Source organism: Salmo salar, chromosome 03, assembly GCF_965601325.2.
Source record: "Salmo salar chromosome 03, fSalSal1, whole genome shotgun sequence".
Classification (NCBI taxonomy): domain Eukaryota; kingdom Metazoa; phylum Chordata; class Actinopteri; order Salmoniformes; family Salmonidae; genus Salmo; species Salmo salar.
This window is the reverse complement of record NC_138293.1, coordinates 68,087,259-68,107,995: the sequence shown is the minus strand read 5'-3', so window position 1 is coordinate 68,107,995 and position 20,737 is coordinate 68,087,259. Positions and strand designations below refer to the sequence as shown.

Genomic DNA, 20,737 nt, shown 5'->3' with positions numbered 1-20,737 from the left:
TTACTTGGCCTTTTGAACAAGTAAAAAATCTGTCCTACTAAAAAATGTCATGTCAAGCCCTGATGTATGCACACAAACTCATATGCCTACACACACACACACACACACACACACACACACACACACACACACACACACACACACACACACACACGATAAAACACTTTTGACAGCAGGTGGTCCCCAGGCATTTCCTTTAGCCTTTTCCAGTGTATCACTCCTCACTTCAAACTGTCCTGTCCCTTCACTCCCTTCATCCAATGTCTCTATCCTTTACTCTCCCACCCCTTTCTGGTGGCCCCCTGTGCGCTGTCTGTCGCTCCAGATCAGGTCGGGGGAGCGGTCCATAAAGCAGTCAGGAGAGATGGGAGAGGCTGCTGCTCCAAAGTGGATTTTGCATTTGGTGTGTCCTGGATATGGTGGAACTGGGACCACCTCCAGCGTGCAGGCAGGGACGCTCAGATGTGCTATGTGCACGACATTAGTTACAGTCTTTTCCACACATACACACACACACACACACGCGCGCACGTGAACATACAATACAAACAAAATGTGTTGTAGTCCAATAAAACCAAACTCAAACTGTCTGCTAGCAGTAATAATCCCTAGAACACCAAGACACCACAGGAGGGTGGTGGCACCTTAATTGAGGAGAACAGGCTTGTGGTAATGACTGGAGTGGAATAGGTGGAATGGTATCATTCCATTTGCTCCGTTCCGGACCTTTATTATGAGCTGTTCTCCTCTAAGCAGCCTATACTGCTAAACACTGTTATATGCTCCCAGTTTTACTACACCGAGATTTTATACAGAAACAACCCCAGAACGTTTTATCTTACAACCACACATCCCAGGCTTTGTGGGAGTGACATCACTTAGAAGGCCACACCACACCCCAGTGCAGAGCCTCACAGTGAGAGCTGCAGAATACTGAGGACCGCTGCTGCATTATCCCAAAGCTACCTCTCACACACTTTATCCTAAAGGCAAACTAACACAGCATAGATATCGGCACAAACAAGACATGACATTTACTAAAACTGTACTACAGCGTGGTTTTGACTTCAATTTTAATGTCAGTAGATAACTCTTGATAGTAGGCTTTTTGTTTACGTAACTAGAGACTAACTGTTAAAATACTGTATTTTTCGTTGTGAGACAAGCCGTTTGAGTAGATTGGACATGTGCATAGTAACACATAACACTACAGTAAAAATTCAGTGTAGGCTTTGCAAATAGTGAGGACTACAAACTGCCGCTATGTGTGTGTATGTGTGTGTGTGTCTGTGTGTGTGTGTAGAGAGCGCATATGATTGTGTATACCGGCGGCTGGGACATGCAGTACAGCCCGGGTCCTGTTTTCACTCGACTGGGCCGGGTAATGGGCAAGACCAGGGAGGATTGACACAGTGCCCAAGCTACAGTGACAGAACATCAACAGCTAACTTGTAGCGATTTGTTGGAGCGGACTCAGTACCAAGCACTATCGGAGCCTCAGTCTTTATCGGACCAGCAAACCCCAAACCCATCAGTTTACCCTCCCATCCATCCTCAACCCTCTCTCCATCCTCTCAGTAATCACCTAGGCCCTTATCGTTCACACCATCGGCTAGAGCCTAAAAAACACAGCAGACACAAGAAAAAACGAGAGAGAGATGAGTATCAGTGAAACTCTGCTCGGGCCTCGAGGGGGAACCGGGCAAAGCAGCGTGCTTCTTTATTTTCCTTTCATCTATTTCTCCCTCCCTTCCCTTCCCCTCGTTCCCCCTCGTTCCCTCCGCTCCTCCACTGCTCATTCATCCTGAACTCTTTGGTGGTGTTAGGGTCGGCAGTGTGACTGAAGGCCTTTGTGAGACCAAATGCCGTGTAAATGGTCGCAGTGACAGACCCGTTAGGGTTAATTTGCTGCGGTGGAGGGAGACCAGAGACTGACTGACCCCACTGCAGGGAATAATGACCCCGGGGTAGGACCGGCCATGGCTAGATCTGTACACTGGTACTGATTTATCTTTTGTCCATTGTACCGTGTTCTCATTTCAAGCTAAATGTACAGAATGAAAGAAGAGCATGGGCTGTAAAGCACACATTGAGAAATATTAGGCTTCAATATATAGGCTTCAACAAAATCTCTCTTTCAAGGCCTAAAGCCTCACCTGAATGCGGATGTCCACTCTCAAAAGGCCTTGAAGAGTAATGCCCGTCTGTCTGGTATAATCACTCCGGCAGTTTCTCACTTTTTTGCTGGAAAGCTGCAGTCATTCATCTTGACTGGACTAGATTTCCCTCACGATCTCACTCCAACGTTTGCTGAGGCTTTGGTGCACTGTGATTGATGGCCAGGCAAACCCACGGCTGGTGCAGACAACCCTGGTTAATCATAGTCTCTCCAGCCGGTCTGGAGACGCTCCCAGAGATGGCCCCTTGTCACCCAGGGGGCACTTATGTTTGAGGTAGGTTATATCTCTAATATCTCCTATATCTTATGGAGGAGGTCTGGACAATCAAGCGTTAGGATGGGGGATCCAAGTGGTTAAAAATAGCACTCAGTTCCATCCAATGGTGTATCTTATAAGATCTGTGAATGGCGGACGGAGGCATCTGTTTCTGTGGATTCAATTTAAAAGGAACTTGATACACTTCTTAGAGCTTCAATGTAGTTAAGGGGTCGAAACACTATCTCTCTGATCTTAATCACTCCTTTCGTCTGTTTCAGGGCTCTTAATGACGATTAAGACTTCCTTAGTGTGATAATGATTAAATACACTGTACACCACTGCACCTAAATCCTTAAGCACCTCCTCGATAGTGATGCACGGGTCAACTCAAAACCCCAGGTGCCATGGGTTTCAGCAGTGTTCAGGAATGTATTTTTAATCAAATTATTCTAATACACCTGCAAGATATTTACTAGAAGTACATCCCTTTTCACTTTAATGATATGTCATTATAATACTAACTACTATCTCGACTCTTTTCATTCAAAATACTATGTAAACACTGCCCTTCACACGTCATAAACAATACTGCTTTCCAACTCCAGAAGTGCATTGTACACACAGTGACGTTCAGCAAAAGTGGTACTGTCAATACTGTTATGCATACTAATTACTCTGCGGCCGTATCAATGTAGCCAATGACAAAGTGTCACAATGACGCAACAGTCAGATCAGTGACAGAGGGTTCCCACACTGATAGCTACTGTATGTGTATGAGTGTGAGAGAGAGAGCGAGAGTGAGAGAGAGAGAGAGAGAGAGAGAACGAGAGAGAGAACAAGAAAGAAAGAGAGAGAGAGAAAATGTGCCCTTGAGCTAGACACAGAACACAATACAATACTCCCATTGGCCCAATGAAAACTAAGAAGTCAATGAGAAGTGACATGAAAACTAAGATTCTGCATGTGGAGTAGATGACCAAGTACAACTACAGCAACGACCACATGCCCCCCACCCCAACAGCACCATGGCCAACCCCATTGTGCATATGCTGCTGTTTGATCCTTAAATGGAAGAGCGCATAGAGATACTGTGTTATATAACATGGGACTTGGCTTCAGTGAGAAGAAGAGAGAGGACTAGATAGTGTTAAGGCTGTGTAAGGGAGGCGAAGTCAGGTGCAGGAGAGCAGAGTAGAGTAAACAGGCGCACTTTTATTCCGTTCAACAATAGGCAAAAAAATGACATAAGTGCCCAAAACCACAGAACATAAACTATAAAAGTATCGCGCCTGAACATACACCATTAACAATGAACAATTACACACAAAGACATGATGGGGAACAGAGGACTAAATACATGTAGATTGATTGGGGAACGAAAACCAGGTGTGTATGGAACAAGACAAAACAAATGGACATATGAAAAATAGAGCGGCGATGGCTAGAAAGCCAGTGACGTCGATCGCCGAACGCCGCCCGAACAAGGAGAGGAGCCGACTTCGGTGGAAGTCGTGACAGAGAGAGAAGGGAATAGAACGAGAGAGAGGGAGAGCACCATCGGAGAGATGACAGGACTTTTAATTTGATCACTCTGTTGCAGGAGAACATGTCAAACTTGTAGTGTATTTGAGGTTTAAAAAGGCTTCTGAAGTTTGTAATTTCCACTTTGCAATTTCAGACTTGATTCTCCCCTTACGAAGAATGTATTAACCTCTACAAAAATGTCCATTCATTATAATCCACATAATAATTCACATTTCCTGCAACTGCAGGATTGTTTTCCTGCTGTAACAAACTGGCTCAAATTAAGATCCTACATCTGTATGAGAGATCAAGCCCAGAGGACGCCTCCTCCCTCTCCTCCTCTTCCTCTTCCTCCCTCTCTTTGGCAGAGCTAAAGCACATGCTTTTTGATTACCAAAGAGGAGTTGTGCGTCTTGTGTCCTTTGCTGCCGGCTCTCAATGTGACTAACCCCCTTCTCTCCTCCACCGACCTCACCCCCTCCTGAACTCACCCCCTTTCTACCCACATCCCCCTTACGTTCACAATGCATCAAAAAGAATGTGAGTCACCCTGACATGTGTTGGGGGGCATTCGCATTCGGAGCACATAGATCTGCCCTCCGCAGAAAATATAATGATAAACCATGAGGAGGACTGCTCTGTCTCTTTCTCTGGCAGTGGGAGACTTTTCAAAAAAGCCCTCTGTCTTCCACACCACCCTTTTCACACACTTCTGAGAGCCGTCCTCCTCTAGATGCAGCAGCCTTCAATTCAAAACCAATCCTCGGTTTTTGGCAGGCGCAAAGACTGTACAAAAACAGGAAGTGTCTGTTGTGTGGCTCGACAGACATTATTGTTTTCTTCTCTCATCCTAGTGCATTCCATCTGCTCCAAATACCCTCACCACCACAAACATGAACAGACAATACTGTGGCACGTGTAAAAACAACAAGTCCCTCCTTCCCCTCCCATTTTGAGTGGTTCTTTTTCCCCTCTCTTGTCTGATGTAGCGTGTCTCTTTGCTTTCTCCCAAAACTCTTTCTGACGTCTGCAGCCCTGAAGACTGATGAGTGTATGATGTGCTCACTTAGTTTGACACGGGGGCAAACACAAAAACACGCAGGAAGAAAAATACACAACACTAAATCACTGGACAAATACAGCACCTGCATGCAAATTAACATGCACACAACTTACGTACACAGTCGTCACGCGCATATTATTAAAGTGCACGCACGCACACACACACACACACACACACACAAAGCAAAAATACAAATACACCAGGACACCTCAGGAAACAGATGGATGCTCTGCATTACAACAGGTCACTAGACCAAGCATATGAACTGCCCCTCTGCCAGCGGCGCTGTTTTATTCAACCACTGTTCTAAACGTGATCCCTCACTCCATGTGACGCAGAGCACTTGACAACTGTGTATGTGCTGTCTGGGCCGCCGTGACACGCTGGGCTGGCCACCTCTTTATGAGCTTGGGGACCGTTGGTCCAAATGACTCTGTCTGGCTTGGCTGGACTGGCCTCGGCCCAGTTTGCTTTAGCTGTCTGTAAGTGTGTTTCGGTGCGTTTGGTTGAATATTTGGGTGTGGGTGTGAGAGGATGTGTGAGCTGACCCTGGCTACGCAGAGTTGTGTTTGGGTAAACAGCGGGACAGCCCTGCGAGAAGACTGCATAAAGGAGTATTGATTGTGAGTGGGAGATGTCAGCATGCTGCGGGAGGGACTAGCCATAAATCCCCTTAATGACGGGATACATTATCAACAGCTTAGCAGGTGGGACAGTCATCACTTAGAGGAAGAGAGGCAGAGAGAAAGGAAGGAAAGAGAAAGATAAGAAATGAAAGAACGAGGGATAATATGAAAGAGATGGAGTGAGGGACAAGGAGATGAAAAGGGAATGGCAGAGAGAGAGAGAAGGAGAGAGAGAGAGTGTGCGAGAGAGAGAGATAGATATAGAGTGAGTGGGGGAGTACGGCAAAGCTGGTTCAGCCCCTTTAGCAGGATATTGCATATATTAGCATTTTAAAGCACTAACGTGATTGCTTTATGATCTCCTGGCTGTGAGTGGCCATGCCTGCCATAGAACAAAATGTACCGGCTGCCTTCACACATCTTGACTTTAAGCGTTGCTTGTTAAATGCATGTTTTACAGTATACAGTAGATGCCAGTACACAAAATATGTGTGCAAAATGTAGGAATGCAGGTATGCGTATGTCTAACTCTTTAAAGATGCTACAGTTTGCCTCCACATCTGTCTAAAACTATGTCTCTGTGTGCCTCTGTAGAAATGGACAACCTTTTAAGCCAGTGTATGTTTCTGTGTGTAAAAGGCCAAATCTGTGAGTGTGTGTTTGTCTGTGAGTGAGGTTTGCCCAATAATGTCCAGTGTGTGTGTGTGTGTGTGTGTGTGTGTGTGTGTGTGTGTGAATCAGAGGCCAGTTTGTCATGTTGCTGCTCCAGAGCCCTGATCCAAGCTGACAGGTGAAGCTGAGCGCAGCTAAACAGCACACGTAACAGGGAAGGAGGGAGAGAGTGAGCATGAGAGAGGGAGGGTCTGTGGGAAAGTGGAGATTAACTATAGAAGGAGATATAGGTTAATTGGCATGTTATCAGAGGTTACTGGTGGATGTTCATTTTTCATGGCTACATTTTCTCTCCTGTGGCGTTGTGTTATTGTCTCTTTAAACTCATTTGTCAAGGCATGAATATTGTTGTCATGCCAATCAGTCACTATGAGGGGAATGGAGTCACACAGAGGACGGATACTCAATTTAATTGCTGAATGACTATAGCATACCGATACAGTCAGTGAACATAGCTCAAGGACTGCATGGAAGACCAGAGTGTGGGGAAGAGAGAGAGAGAGAGAGAGAGAGAGAGAGAGAGAGAGAGAAGGTTGGACAGGTTGATAAATTACAGTCATTGATGTGACCAACCCAGTAGATACACATTCACTCATGTAGAAAGAGTAGTACAGATAAGGCATGTTTTTGCTATTAGGAAAAATGAGAAGCAACAATTTGATGTGAGTGTAATATGCAATAGGATATTGTCTTGCATTGTCAGAGTATGCTTACATTATTTCTTCCCCTCATATTGGTATTTGGGTGGGTGTATTTGAATAAACATTGTGACACTCTGTATTCTGAGAGTATCCTAACTCTGTACATGCATGGGAATACTTTGATCTTATGTATTGTGAGAGGTATACCCATCTGTGTGTGTATGTGAGCTATGAGCTTATGTAGAGTGACCTGTGTGTGTGTGTGTGTGTGTGTGTGTGTGTGTGTGTGTGTGTGTGTGTGTGTGTGTGTGTGTGTGTGTGTGTGTGTATGCATACTCATTAGCAACCATGACTTCGTAGGTCTACGGATGGTGTATTTTTGTAAGTGGTACATTGCCAATGTTTGTGTGAAGTGCACACAGAATCAATTATTATGAACATGTGTGTTTGTGTGTGCATGTGTGAGCAGGTGGGTGTCCACAGAAGGTAAATAGAAGATTGTGCATGACTGCTCCACACTGGAACCATTATGGATTTGCACCTGCGTCCATGCTTAAACCCAGTTTCTGCATTGAGGCCTTAAAAGTCGTTCACCTGTTGGCATCTATGAGTACAGTGTCCACACCAGAGCCATAATGGCTGTGCCCTCGCATGGATTCCTCTGTAGAGTTTCTGTATTCAAGCCTCAAAAGATGGATGACAGTGTATGTCCCCAAGAAACAATATTTCAACCCTTCACTGTCTCTGTTGGTTTGCTGTTGCTCACTGAGTAGATCCACAAATCAGACCTGCTCCTGGCTGTCAGTGAAACACTGTCTAAGGTCTCATATTTTCCAATAGAGCGTTATCGAACACCAAAGTACACTCAGTGCGCAGTGACTGACATGAAGTGACGGACAGTGGCCTCAGTCCCAAGGGACAACAAGGCCAGCTGCAGACGACGCATGGCTCCATTCAGGCCACCATGCATTAATAATGGTGGAAAGTTGGAGTCATCCTTCACTCAGCTAGGCTGAATGTGTGGGCTCCTACATCATTTGATTTCACTCTGCACTGCGGGAGGAGGTTATTTTCTTGCTCGTGAAAAAGCATTGAAGTGTTTATTTGAAGTGCTTAGAGGAAAGTGTACTCATATGGGTGGGTGTATTTGAATAAACATTGTGACATTCTGTATTCTGAGAGTATCCTAACTCTGTACATGCATGGGAATACTTTGATCTTATGTATTGAGAGAGGTATACCCATCTGTGTGTGTGTGTGCAAGCTATGAGCTTATGTAGAGTGACCTGTGTGTGTGTGTGTGTGTGTGTGTGTGTGTGTGTGTGTGTGTGTGTGTGTGTGTGTGTGTACATGTTTTACTGCATTATTAGGACTACAATGTCCTGACAAGTCACCAGAATGTCCTGGCAAGGTAGGAAAACAATAACCTTTTTTAGAAGTCAGGACTTTTTTCCATGTCCTGAATTTTTTCATATGGTGTTGTTAGGTTTAGGGTTGGGGTTAAAGTTAGGCTTAGGGTTAACAATAGGTTTAAGACTTAGGGTTAGGGGTTAACATTAGGGTTAAGGTTAGGGTTAGGTTAAGGGGTTATGGAAAATAGGATTTTGAATGTGTTTGTGTGTTGATGGCAGGAGGGTATGACTAATTATATACGTGAGATTCCCCTGTGGGAGGCCTAATCAATCACCACAGAGCATTTTGGAACACTGCTATTTGCTCTCCCAAAATTCATTAGGATACGCGGCGGGACAAAACATCCCCCTGATACCATGCAGGATACTGATAACAATCAGCTTTAAATGGGCTTGACGAAATGGGGATGGACCAAGCGGGCCGGACACAGGGAAGGGAAACAGCCACAGCACTCAGCAGAGCACATGGCCACTACGCCATGTGTCCCTGCGGTCAAAAACAGGTCCGTTAGCCAGGCTATTACAGGGCCATTACATTGACATGGCGACTGGAACAATGCTATTGTTAAGTCATCAAAACCCTGAGCCCGTGACAGGTCGGTAATATACAGTGACATCTTACGCATGACACGGCCAGTATGGGACTGGAACAGTTCCATAGGAAAATGTCAAGGGCGGCATTGATCGCTTGTCCATTCAGTGGAGATGGATGGCCTGTGTGTGATAGAGCTGATGATGGGTCATGAAGCGATAAGGCTATGTGTGCTGGGGCAGGTTGTCATGGGGATGATGGTCAGACGATGGCCAGTCTTTGGCGTCACTTAGATAGAGACAGTATTAGGGCCATGTGGACCTTAGTGTGTCCTCATGGGATGACTGTATTCCTGGGAGAGGGTAGGTGTGTCCTAAAGACCCAACATTCATTTAAGTAGGAGTCAGTGGTTGAAATAAATGATCTCCCATTAGGGTTGAGTGGCGGAAACCCAGTTACCATGATTTACTGCCCAAAACCACTCCCTTTTCCTGGGATAAATAACTGCGAGAAACAGGTCAATTATAATAAATTATTTATATGAAAAGCATGCGTGAAATGGAACTTGAATTATATGTGATGTCTAAATCTGGCTTCTCTACGGCCTCTGCATGATGAATCAACGCTCAGGGTGGGGACGCTCAGTATTGACAGCAATTCACAATGCATGTAGACCTATCACCTCATCATGGTCACTTTTCTTCTTGTGACAGGTAGGCCTTCATTTGCTGCAGCATCTAATTTACCCATCTCCTGCTGGCTTATGGGGTCTCCTTATTTTTCTACTGTAAAGATGTTTTATTTTTTTATGTTTTGCAGCTAACCATTCAATCTTTGTGAATAGAAGTGAAAGCCTTCTGCATTTAATTCTAGTCCCATATTATTCAAGCATGTCATTAGAATGATGACGATAAGGACAACAAAACATATTTCATTCAACTGTTGAAAGCGATGAAGGAATGATGTAACAATAGAGAGAGAAAGAGGAAGTAGGATAATAACATTAGGGGAAATATTATGAATGGTATATATGCGTCAGCCTACTAATTATACAAATAGGCCCTAATATATTTAGACATTTAAATCCTTTTCGCTAGCCTATAATTGTAACTTCGTAGGCCAGATGTGCTGCACCAGAATTGTATGTTCTCTCCCAACTTTATTATGGTTTGAACGAGGTGTGTAATTCCAGTCCATATAATACAGTATAATACAATACAGTACAGTAATACAGTTCACACTCAGAAAGATTAGCCTACTGGAGCTAGTTTCCTGTATTTACCCAAGAGGGTACAACAGACCAATAAAATTAGGGAACATTTAATCGTACATGGAGTTGTTACTGACAATGTTCAAATTTGAATAATTTCAAGCATTAGCCTAACTGAAAGTAAACAATTGTTTTGTACCTGAATAGAACTTCAAAAGCACAGCTCATTGGGCACTTAACATTGACAACCATGGTCGCATTAAGCATTTCTGAAATGCAATGACAAGCTATCTATGGGCTTTTCTGTTTTTTTGTCGTGCATAATGAGCAGTAGTCTATTTCATATAGGTCTATGTATTGGTTAATGGCACAATCATTTGCGATTTTTTTTAAACTTTGGGCTCATTAAATGTTGTTAATGTAGCGCTCATAAAATGTATTTAATGTCTGGCTCATCAGGCTCAGGTAGCATCAGGCTTGAATTTTCTATCAAACTCTAATCAAATCCAGACACAGGCCTATTTATATGCTTTATAATGCTTTTGAATAACACTTTCGGTTTTGGCGGAAAATATCGGGTTACCCGGGAGAAAAGTGATTTATTCTCGGAATGGGACATTTGTAAAATACAGGGAAAATATTCAACCCTAGCTCCCATGACATCTTTGCCCAAAGCCTAGCTTGATCTAAGAGGTGCTCCTCCAGAGTCCAGCCTATCCAATGGTTGAATGTGAATGAGGTGCTGGAATTACTTTTCATCCAAGGAATGATGAAGGGTGTAACAAATGGTGTGTGTGTGTGTTTTGGAGAAGTAGCTTCAGCAACTATAGAAGGGAACTAGGCCACTGCAGACAGCACAGTCATGCCCACCCACATACAAACATAAACATACCCTGGCATAGTCACACAGCCATGCTAAGAGGCACTATTTGGCAGCTGTCACGTCCAATACCAAAGTAGGGGAGACAGTGGCAGGCAGCTGCAGGCACTAACACTGCTGGGGCTCACTATCTGGCAGTGGTAGCTACAGCGTCAGCCTCCCTGTTTGAGAGGGAACTCGGCTCTGAGCACCGCGGGGTGGGAGACTCAGTACCCAAAACACAGGGTGTCAATTCTGCTACTACATCCCTCCCTTAGCGAGCACCAGGGAGACACAGCCTACATTATTGATCAAGGGAGACAGGGTTTAGGGAGAGCTGTTGGTTCTGTCAGCCTAGAACACCAAGACAAAGAAAGAGCAGAGCTACAGATGAGGAATGTGTACAAAATGACTAAACTTTCACGCCTGGTGAGTGAAGCTGGCTGTTGAGCGCTATGATGGCATTTCAAATCAAATCAAATCACTTAGGGAGTGAAATAATGTGAACCAAGCCATTGTCGCACCATGCAGTCCAGAATTAGTTTTCTGCGCTGGAGGGTTTATTTTATCTTTTTGTTTGGGAAACCTTTCTGGTAGCTCAAGTTCCCCACCCACACTTAGCCTCGGCAGCACACCCTCAGTGGGATTTGGGGGTGACTCAGTGGGGTGTCCTCATAATAACCCCGGTGGACTGAACACGAGGTGGGGTGCCACAGATAAAACCCCACATAGAAATAAGACAAAGTGTATTAACAAACACTATAGCTAGTGGTGGATGGTAGAGGCAAATAAAAACACACTAACCTGGTGTGACAGTGGTGGTGATTCAGACACTACAGTGTCAAGAACAAAGGGTTTCAAACATACCCCAGAGCAGTGGACAGTAAAGGTGATATAAACATGCAGAAGTGTTCTGCAATTTCTGCCTTGAAAGGACAATAAACAAAATGATTAAATCTGAATTCTATTCTATTTTACTGTACTGTGCAGTAGTGGACAGCAGCTGGAGGTAAACAGTGAGACACCCTGGCTCCTGGCTGAGACTGCAGGGGGTCACAGCAGGCCTCTTCTGCTCAGTGGGCTCCAGCTGTCTGCTGGTAATGAACTAATACACTCACTTTGATTGTGACCTTACCACCCACAGGGAGTGGAGGAGACAGAGAGGCCTCACCCTTACCACCCATGGGCAGTGGAGAGGAGATAGGCAGGCCTCACCCTTACCACCCACAGGGAGTACAGAGGAGATAGAGAGGCCTCACCCTTACCACACATGGGGAGTGCGGAGGAGATAGTCAGGCCTCACCCTTACCACCCACAGGGAGTGTGGAGGAGATAGGCAGGCCTCACCCTTACCACCCACAGGGAGTACAGAGGAGATAGAGAGGCCTCACCCTTACCACCCACAGGGAGTACAGAGGAGATAGTCAGGCCTCACCCTTACCACCCACAGGGAGTGTGGAGGAGATAGGCAGGCCTCACCCTTACCACCCACAGGGAGTACAGAGGAGATAGGCAGGCCTCACCCTTACCACACATGGGGAGTGCGGAGGAGATAGGCAGGCCTCACCCTTACCACCCACAGGGAGTGTGGAGGAGATAGGCAGGCCTCACCCTTACCACCCACAGGGAGTGTGGAGGAGATAGGCAGGCCTCACCCTTACCACCCACAGGGAGTACAGAGGAGATAGGCAGGCCTCACCCTTACCACCCACAGGGAGTGCGGAGGAGATAGGCAGGCCTTACCCTTACCACCCACAGGGAGTACAGAGGAGATAGAGAGGCCTCACCCTTACCACCCACAGGGAGTGTGGAGGAGATAGGCAGGCCTCACCCTTACCACCCACAGGGAGTGTGGAGGAGATAGGCAGGCCTCACCCTTACCACCCACAGGGAGTACAGAGGAGATAGGCAGGCCTCACCCTTACCACCCACAGGGAGTGCGGAGGAGATAGGCAGGCCTTACCCTTACCACCCACAGGGAGTACAGAGGAGATAGAGAGGCCTCACCCTTACCACCCACAGGGAGTGTGGAGGAGATAGGCAGGCCTCACCCTTACCACCCACATGGAGTGCGGAGGAGATAGGCAGGCCTCACCCTCCCCACCCACAGGGAGTACAGAGGAGATAGAGAGGCCTCACCCTTACCACCCACAGGGAGTGCGGAGGAGATAGGCAGGCCTCACCCTTACCACCCACAGGGAGTGCGGAGGAGATAGGCAGGCCTCACCTTTACCACCCACAGGGAGTGCGGAGGAGATAGGCAGGCTTCAACTCCAACCTGAACCCCCACTGCCTCCACTAGGGTGATGGTAAAAATCTCAGAGTAACAGGACCTTCATGCCGATCCCAGAGCCGTTTATAATTGAATATAATTGATCTAAGAAAAGGAATGGAAGTAGTGTTGCCTCATGCCTTTGTTCTTGTGTAGTGCATCAGCAAGAAACTCAACAATTAGCTACAGATGGTTGAAATCACAACAGAAGTTAACATTAGCATAATTTGATTCATGCTTGAACAATACCAGAGGAATCCAGCTTTGAGTATCAGACATTATTACAGTCTAATTAATTTTACTCTGTAAACCTGCATGCACTACACTGTAGCATCCATCAATGAGTGAAGCAACTCACAAACCTAACTCAGTGTAAAATCGTTCTAAATAATTGAGCCTATGTCCTTTGTTCAATCATTCAATCTAGTTGTTTGTGGCGTAAACAAGTCCTTGCCTCACCTCTCCTAGAATAGCTGTGTTTCAATGATTGGAGACGTTTTCACACGTCACATGACCTCTAGGTGCTTCTGTAGTGCTCCCTCTACATGAGGACAGCACAGACAGGTTAATTAGCTTCATGTAGCGTGAGGACCTAGTTGGGGGACTTTCAAAAGGCTGGTTCCAGGCTTATACATCTCTAAATAATTCAAGACAATCGTAATAATTACTTTACTGAATTGTGATGGTTTAATTAAGGGCAACATGTTTCCCTTTAAGTTGACATGCTGTGTGAACATGATTTAAGATAATCTTTTTCTATTAACCACTGAATAATCAATGATTGCGCACAGCCAAGATTTGCGCTTGGTTGAGAAGATGATGGATAGATTGTGAAATCAATTTGATGTAATTACCATCCATATTTAATTGGTGTGCCAAAAAACACATTTGCACAGAGGCTTTAAACTCTTTCAATTTGTAACCATTATGAATTTTACCAGCCCAGTAAGTGCTGAGTTTCCACCTGTCAATTTCTTCACATGTTCGTTCCCTTCAAATGTCACTCAAAGCAACTGACAAGTCAACCCTGTGGAAACGTCAGACACTGCAATACTACAGAATTCATCATCATCAGGACCGACCAACCAGCATATGGAGGAAATAGCAACGATATGCCTCAAGAATTTCCGGGATCTTGCCTCATACAGTAAAGCCCCTCAGGTCGAACTTAAACTTTCCCACCTTAACTTTTCTCCTTTCTGCTGACACACTACTGCTGATGAGGGTGCACAAAACTTTATGGTTATCTTTAATTCATTAATCGATTCATTTCCTTTCTTGTATTACAGCACACAATCCATTTTAAGTAATTAAACTGCAAATGAATCTCATCTGTGGCCATATCTGACGCAACCTCAAGATAACCCCTGTAATGTATAGAATCTGGAAAACAATGTTGCCCCCTCTCTTAACAAAGTGGCACAATGTGTGTGAGAGAGAGAAAGAGAAAGGGAGAGAGAGAGAGAAAGAGAGAGGGAGAGAAAAAGAGACAGAGAGAGAGACTAAACAGACTAATTCCTCAATGAACATCTTCAGTGACAAACTACAAGGGCTTTTTGAAATGTACAAAGCCATAAAATCTGAGCTTTTTCTAAGTAGTTGACATCTGACCACTGCAGTAGGATTGGCAGAGCCATCTAACATAATTTCCTTTGTAACATTCTGTCAGAGAGAACGTAATGTTTGAAACAACACCCAGGGAAATAGTTCTGTCAGCCCCGAGAATTGTGTTTGAGGAACACTGGCTCATCCAACCAAACCCTTTTCCCAGGTTCTTATGATAAAAGAGACAGATCCCGATTGTCTGTGCATGGGAATGTATCTGTGCATGGGATTCGCCAGGGCATTTGGCTGCCATCGTGGTTTAAACATTTCCTTGCCCTTGTAATATCTGAGCCTAAGAGAGGGCTCTGGGAATTTTTCTGAAAAGTGTTGCACTGTTCTCACATCAAATCACATCATCCCTTTACATCTTTACGTTAGCTAGGAGATGTGACAGTCCTGGGGGGTTAGAATACAGGTTCAGAGAGCTGACAGCTGTGTTGAGAAGGTGGAACAACCAGCACTCCTGTCACGTCCTGACCCTTGTAAGATGTCATTTTCTGTAGTAGAGTAGGTCAGGGTGTGACAGGGGGTGTTTTGGGTTGTTCTATGTTTTCTGTTTCTATGTTTAAGTTCTAGTTTTTCTATTTTTATGTTGGGGTTGATCTCTAATTGGAGGCAGCTGATCCTCGTTGCCTCTGATTGGAGATATATTTAAGTAGGGGTTTTTCTTTTTGGGTTTTGTGGGTAGTTGTTTTCGGTTTAGTGTATGTCACCTGACGGAACTGTTGTCAGTCGTTTTGTTGTTTTGTTTAAGTATATTCATTAAAAGTAAATATGAGCACTTCACACGCCGCACCTTGGTCTCCTTTAGACGACCCGCGTTACAGAACTACCCACCATGATTAGATCAAGCGGCGTGCCCGGGCAGAAATGGACACCTGGTCACATTAGGATTGGATTGAGAGGAGAGACTGGACTTGGGGCCAGGTAATCGAACGATATCGGCGCCTACCTGGGAAGAACGAGAGGCAGCCCCCAAAAACTTTTTTTTTGGGGGCACATGGGTAGTTTGGCTGGGCCAGGACTGTGACCTGAGCCAATTCCCCGTGCTTTTTTGTGGTAAGCATGTGCCTGCCTCTCGCACTCTCCCTCCAGTGCGCATCCATAACCCAGTACGGCCGGTGCCTGCTTTGAGCACTCGGTCCTCAGTGTGTCTCCCCAGTCCAGTAAGACCGGTTCCTGCTCCACGTACAAAGCCTCCAGTGATAACCGATGGTCCGACGCCTGTAGAGATGATCCATGGCACTAAGCCTCTAGTGATGATCCATGGCCCGGAGCCTGTAGGGATATTCCATGGCACGAAGCCTGAAGAGGTAATCCATGGCCCGGAACCTGAAGAAATAATCCTTGGCAAGAAGCCTGGAGGGATTATAAATGGTCCGGAGCCTGTAGGGATAAATCATGGTACAAAGCCTGTAGGAAAAATCCATGGCCTGGCACCTGTAGAGATAATCCATGGTAAGAAGCCTCCAGTGATGATCCTTGGCACGGAACCTGTAGAGATGATCCATGTCATGGAGCCAGCAACAATAGTCACTAGTCCGGAACCTATTATGACGCCTCCCAGTCCGGAGCCTCCGGCGACGCTTTTCCGTCCGGAGCCTCCGGCGGCGCTCCCCAGTCCGGAGCCTCCAGCGGCGCTCCCCAGTCCGGAGCCTCCAGCGGCGCTCCCCAGTCCGGAGCCTCCAGCGGCGCTCCCCAGTCCGGAGTCTCCAGCGGCGCTCCCCAGTCCGGAGTCTCCAGCGGCACTCCCCAGTCCGGAGTCTCCAGCGGCGCTCCCCAGTCCGGAGTCTCCAGCGGCGCTCCCCAGCCCGGAGTCTCCAGCGGCGGCCCGCAGCCCGGAGTCTCCAGCGGCGGCCCGCAGCCCGGAGTCTCCAGCGGCGCTCCCCAGCCCGGAGTCTCCAGCGGCGGCCCGCAGCCCGGAGTCTCCAGCAGCGGCCCGCAGCCCGGAGTCTCCAGCGGCGCTCCCCAGTCCGGAGTCTCCAGCGGCGGCCCGCAGCCCGGAGTCTCCAGCGGCGGCCCGCAGCCCGGAGTCTCCAGCGGCGGCCCGCAGCCCGGAGTCTCCAGCGGCGGCCCGCAGCCCGGAACCTCCAGCGGCGGTCCGCAGCCCGGAACCTCCAGCAATGATCTACAGTCCGGTTCCTTCGACGACGATCCACGGTCAGGTGGTAATAAAGCAGAAGGATCAGCGGGTGGAGCGTCGAGGACGCCCAGAACCGGAGCCGCCTCCTATGCTGGAGGTTAAGGTTATGTGGACTGCATTTGAGCCGCCATAGACTTTTGTCACCCTCCCTACCCTCCCTTTGTGTTTTGTGGTTGTTTTGTTGGGTTTTGATTATGTTGCATTCGGAGTCTGCACCTTTGGGGGGGGGGGGGGGGGGGGGTACTGTCACATCCTGACCCTAGTGAGATGTAATTTTCTATAGTAGAGTAGGTCAGGGCGTGACAGGGGGTGGTTTGGGTTGTTCTATGTTTTCTATTTCTATGTTTAAGTTCTAGTTTTTCTATGTTGGGGTTGTTTGGGTTGATCTCTAATTGGAGGCAGCTGATCCTCGTTGCCTCTGATTGGAGATCATATTTAAGTAGGGGTTTTTCTTCCTGGGTTTTGTGGGTAGTTGTTTTCTGTTTAGTGTATGTCACCTGACGGAACTGTTGTCAGTCGTTTTGTTTAAGTATATTCATTAAAAGTAAATATGAGCACTTCACACGCCGCACCTTGGTCTCCTTTAGACGACCCGCGTTACAACTCCACAATAACAGCACCCTCAGCAATGCCCGAGAGAAAGAAAACAGAGAGAGGATGAAAAAGAGAGAGAAATGCTTTAGCCAAGTAGGAGACGCATGAAACAGAGGGAATGAGTGAGAAAGACAGAAACTAGCCAGAAAGACAGAAACTAACTGGTGGTAATGAGTTAAGGAGTAGAGTGTTTGTTTGTGTACTGCTGAATGGGTGACTGTAGGGCATTTTAGAGAGAAACCCAACAAGTGAAAAGAAAAGCACGAAAAACAGAGGGACAGTATTTCAGCATGGCCTCGAGACTTAGTCCTTGTCTATCCCTGCTGTCATTCAGTCTGTCAGCATGATCTACATATTAACCCTCTTTCCTATCACAACACTACTGACCTACTGTCCGGTGCTCATGTCTAGCCAGCTAAGCTGTCAGCAGGCATGTACCATTTAAATTCAACCGATTTCTTTGAAAATTCCAGCTGTCAGTACTATACTACACTATGATTAAAGCGTTTGTTTTACACACCAATGGACATCACATATAAGAGGGCTTTTATTGTGATCAAATCACACAGATTAGGGAATTATGGCAGCACACTTCCATTTGATTTGATGTTGTAGGAGTTTATTCTATGGTGATCTCAATCGATTTAACACAATGTTCTCTCGTCTTACTGATGGGTGATCTTGAACCTAACACTTGTATTTCTCTCTGCAGGGCCTTGACAGAGTTGTTGAAGCAGCCCGGAGAGGTGGGTGGAGTGGACGGGACCGGGGGTCACCACCCCATAGGGACCAATGGGATCTCTGGCAGGTCACCGCGCAGCAACAACGGTAAACCTGTTTCTCTGGGAGCGACAGGGGTTATTACAGGAGATGTCTCTCAGTGTAATTAAGCATATCGGATACTGATCCAGCAACGCTTTGCAAGCACTCTCAGGAGGGCTCTTTTAGTGCTCAATACTAATGAGGACACTACTAACTCTGAATAGGGTACAACAGACTATTTCAGACTCTGGCATTTTTCAATTTTTGCTCTGCATTATTGAGAAGAGCCTGTAAGTAAATGTTTCACTGTTGGTCTATACCTGTTGTATACGAAGCATGTAACAAATCAAAATGTATTTGACGCGCACGCATGCAGACACTTGTTATTGAGCTAGGAGGAAGGCTCAATTCCATAGCAGCCCCTGCTGTCTCCCTCCATGGCTGAGCGGAAGTGCAGGGACAGGCTGGTCATCTTTAATTCCATAGCAGCCCCTGCTGTCTCCCTCCATGGCTGAGCAGAAGTGCAGGGACAGGCTGGTCATCTTTAATTCCATAGCAGCCCCTGCTGTCTCCCTCCATGGCTGAGCAGAAGTGCAGGGACAGGCTGGTCATCTTTAATTCCATAGCAGCCCCTGCTGTCTCCCTCCATGGCTGAGCAGAAGTGCAGGGACAGGCTGGTCATCTTTAATTCCATAGCAGCCCCTGCTGTCTCCCTCCATGGCTGAGCAGAAGTGCAGGGACAGGCTGGTCATCTTTAATTCCATAGCAGCCCCTGCTGTCTCCCTCCATGGCTGAGCGGAAGTGCAGGGACAGGCTGGTCATCTTTAATTCCATAGCAGCCCCTGCTGTCTCCCTCCATGGCTGAGCGGAAGTGCATGGACAGGCTGGTCATCTTTAATTCCATAGCAGCCCCTGCTGTCTCCCTCCATGGCTGAGCAGAAGTGCAGGGACAGGCTGGTCATCTTTAATTCCATAGCAGCCCCTGCTGTCTCCCTCCATGGCTGAGCAGAAGTGCAGGGACAGGCTGGTCATCTTTAATTCCATAGCAGCCCCTGCTGTCTCCCTCCATGGCTGAGCGGAAGTGCAGGGACAGGCTGGTCATCTTTAATGAAGGTGTAATTATCTTTGTTCTGGTCCGGGACCTGTTGATATAGCACCAAGCAGTTAATCTGTTTACTAATTAGATCCCCTCAAATCCCTCTGAACCCCATTCCCCTCCAGCACGCGCACGCACGCACGCACTCATGCACGTACGCACGCACGTGCGCACGTACGCACACACACACTCACACTTGCTTTGCTTTCATCTTCACTCTATTGCAACAATTCCTTTCTCCATCCCGTTCATGCCAACCTACACCCATCAGTCTCCACCTTCCCTTCATCTCTACTCCTCTTTATTATTTTGCCAAACAACACTCAGTCCCCATTTCTCCTTCCTTTCTCCTGTCTCTGACTAGCGTTGATCGTTAAATGAGTCTTTAATTAAGTGGTCATTATCTGTGGAGGGCTGATACAATGGGACGTGGAGGCCAGAGAGACCCGTCTGTGTGCCCTCTGTCCCCCCCCCCCAGCTCTCAGCATGGTGTGTCCGCTGGCCACACAACCACAACCTGCCACCACCCGCATGACCTTCATTAAGAACCACAGACCAGAGAGAGAGAGGGAGGGGGAGGGGGAGAGAGGGGGAGATGGAGCAAGATGAGAGAAGGGGCTCATTTGAGAGAGAGAGAAAGAGATGGATGGGGACAGAGAGCATGTGTGTGAGAAAGGGGGGCAGGTAGAAGTGGAAAGATGGAGTGCAGAGGATGGAAAAGGAAGAGGTAGAAGAAAGGGAAGGAGGAGTTTGGCAGAGAGATAAGAAGGGGAGATGGATTTCTGGAACAAATATCAAAGGAGAGGGCAAGAAAGAAATGACAAGGTGAAAGAATGGGATTGAAATGAGGGAACATAGGGATTGTAATAGATAAGGGTAAAAAAAATGCAGACATCTAAAAAGATGAGAGAGAGACAGTAATGATGGGGTGACATATCCATTGAGGAATTCCCAGAAAGATATGGGTCAAAAAACGAATCAAATAATAACAGATGAAAGAAGGACATTGACTGGGGTGTGACATTGTGTTTTCTATCCAATACTACCATGCATATGCATATCCTAGCTTCTGGGCCTGAGTAACAGGCAGTTTACTTTGGGCACGCTTTTCATCCGGACGTCAAAATACTGCCCCCTACCCAAGAGAGGTTAAAGAGAGGACTTACAGGTGCTGCCTAGTCTACTGAGGTGGATGAGAGTGTAAAACGCTGGCTCTGCACATGTTTTCATTATTGCTATTCCACCCCATACTGCTCTGCCCTGTAATCTCAGTGCTTTATCTGACATG

General features: G+C 46.7%; 1 protein-coding gene across 2 annotated transcripts in view; it reads left to right on the top strand.

Moving 5' to 3' along the window:
- Positions 1–20,737, top strand: part of LOC106601248 (protein shisa-9) — a 117,270-nt gene that overhangs the window by 15,059 nt on the left and 81,474 nt on the right. For both annotated transcript variants that reach the window (XM_014193306.3, XM_014193305.3), the window contains exon 2: positions 18,304–18,419. In XM_014193306.3, coding sequence (XP_014048781.3) covers positions 18,304–18,419 — 116 coding nt within the window. The remainder of the gene's footprint in view (positions 1–18,303; positions 18,420–20,737) is intronic.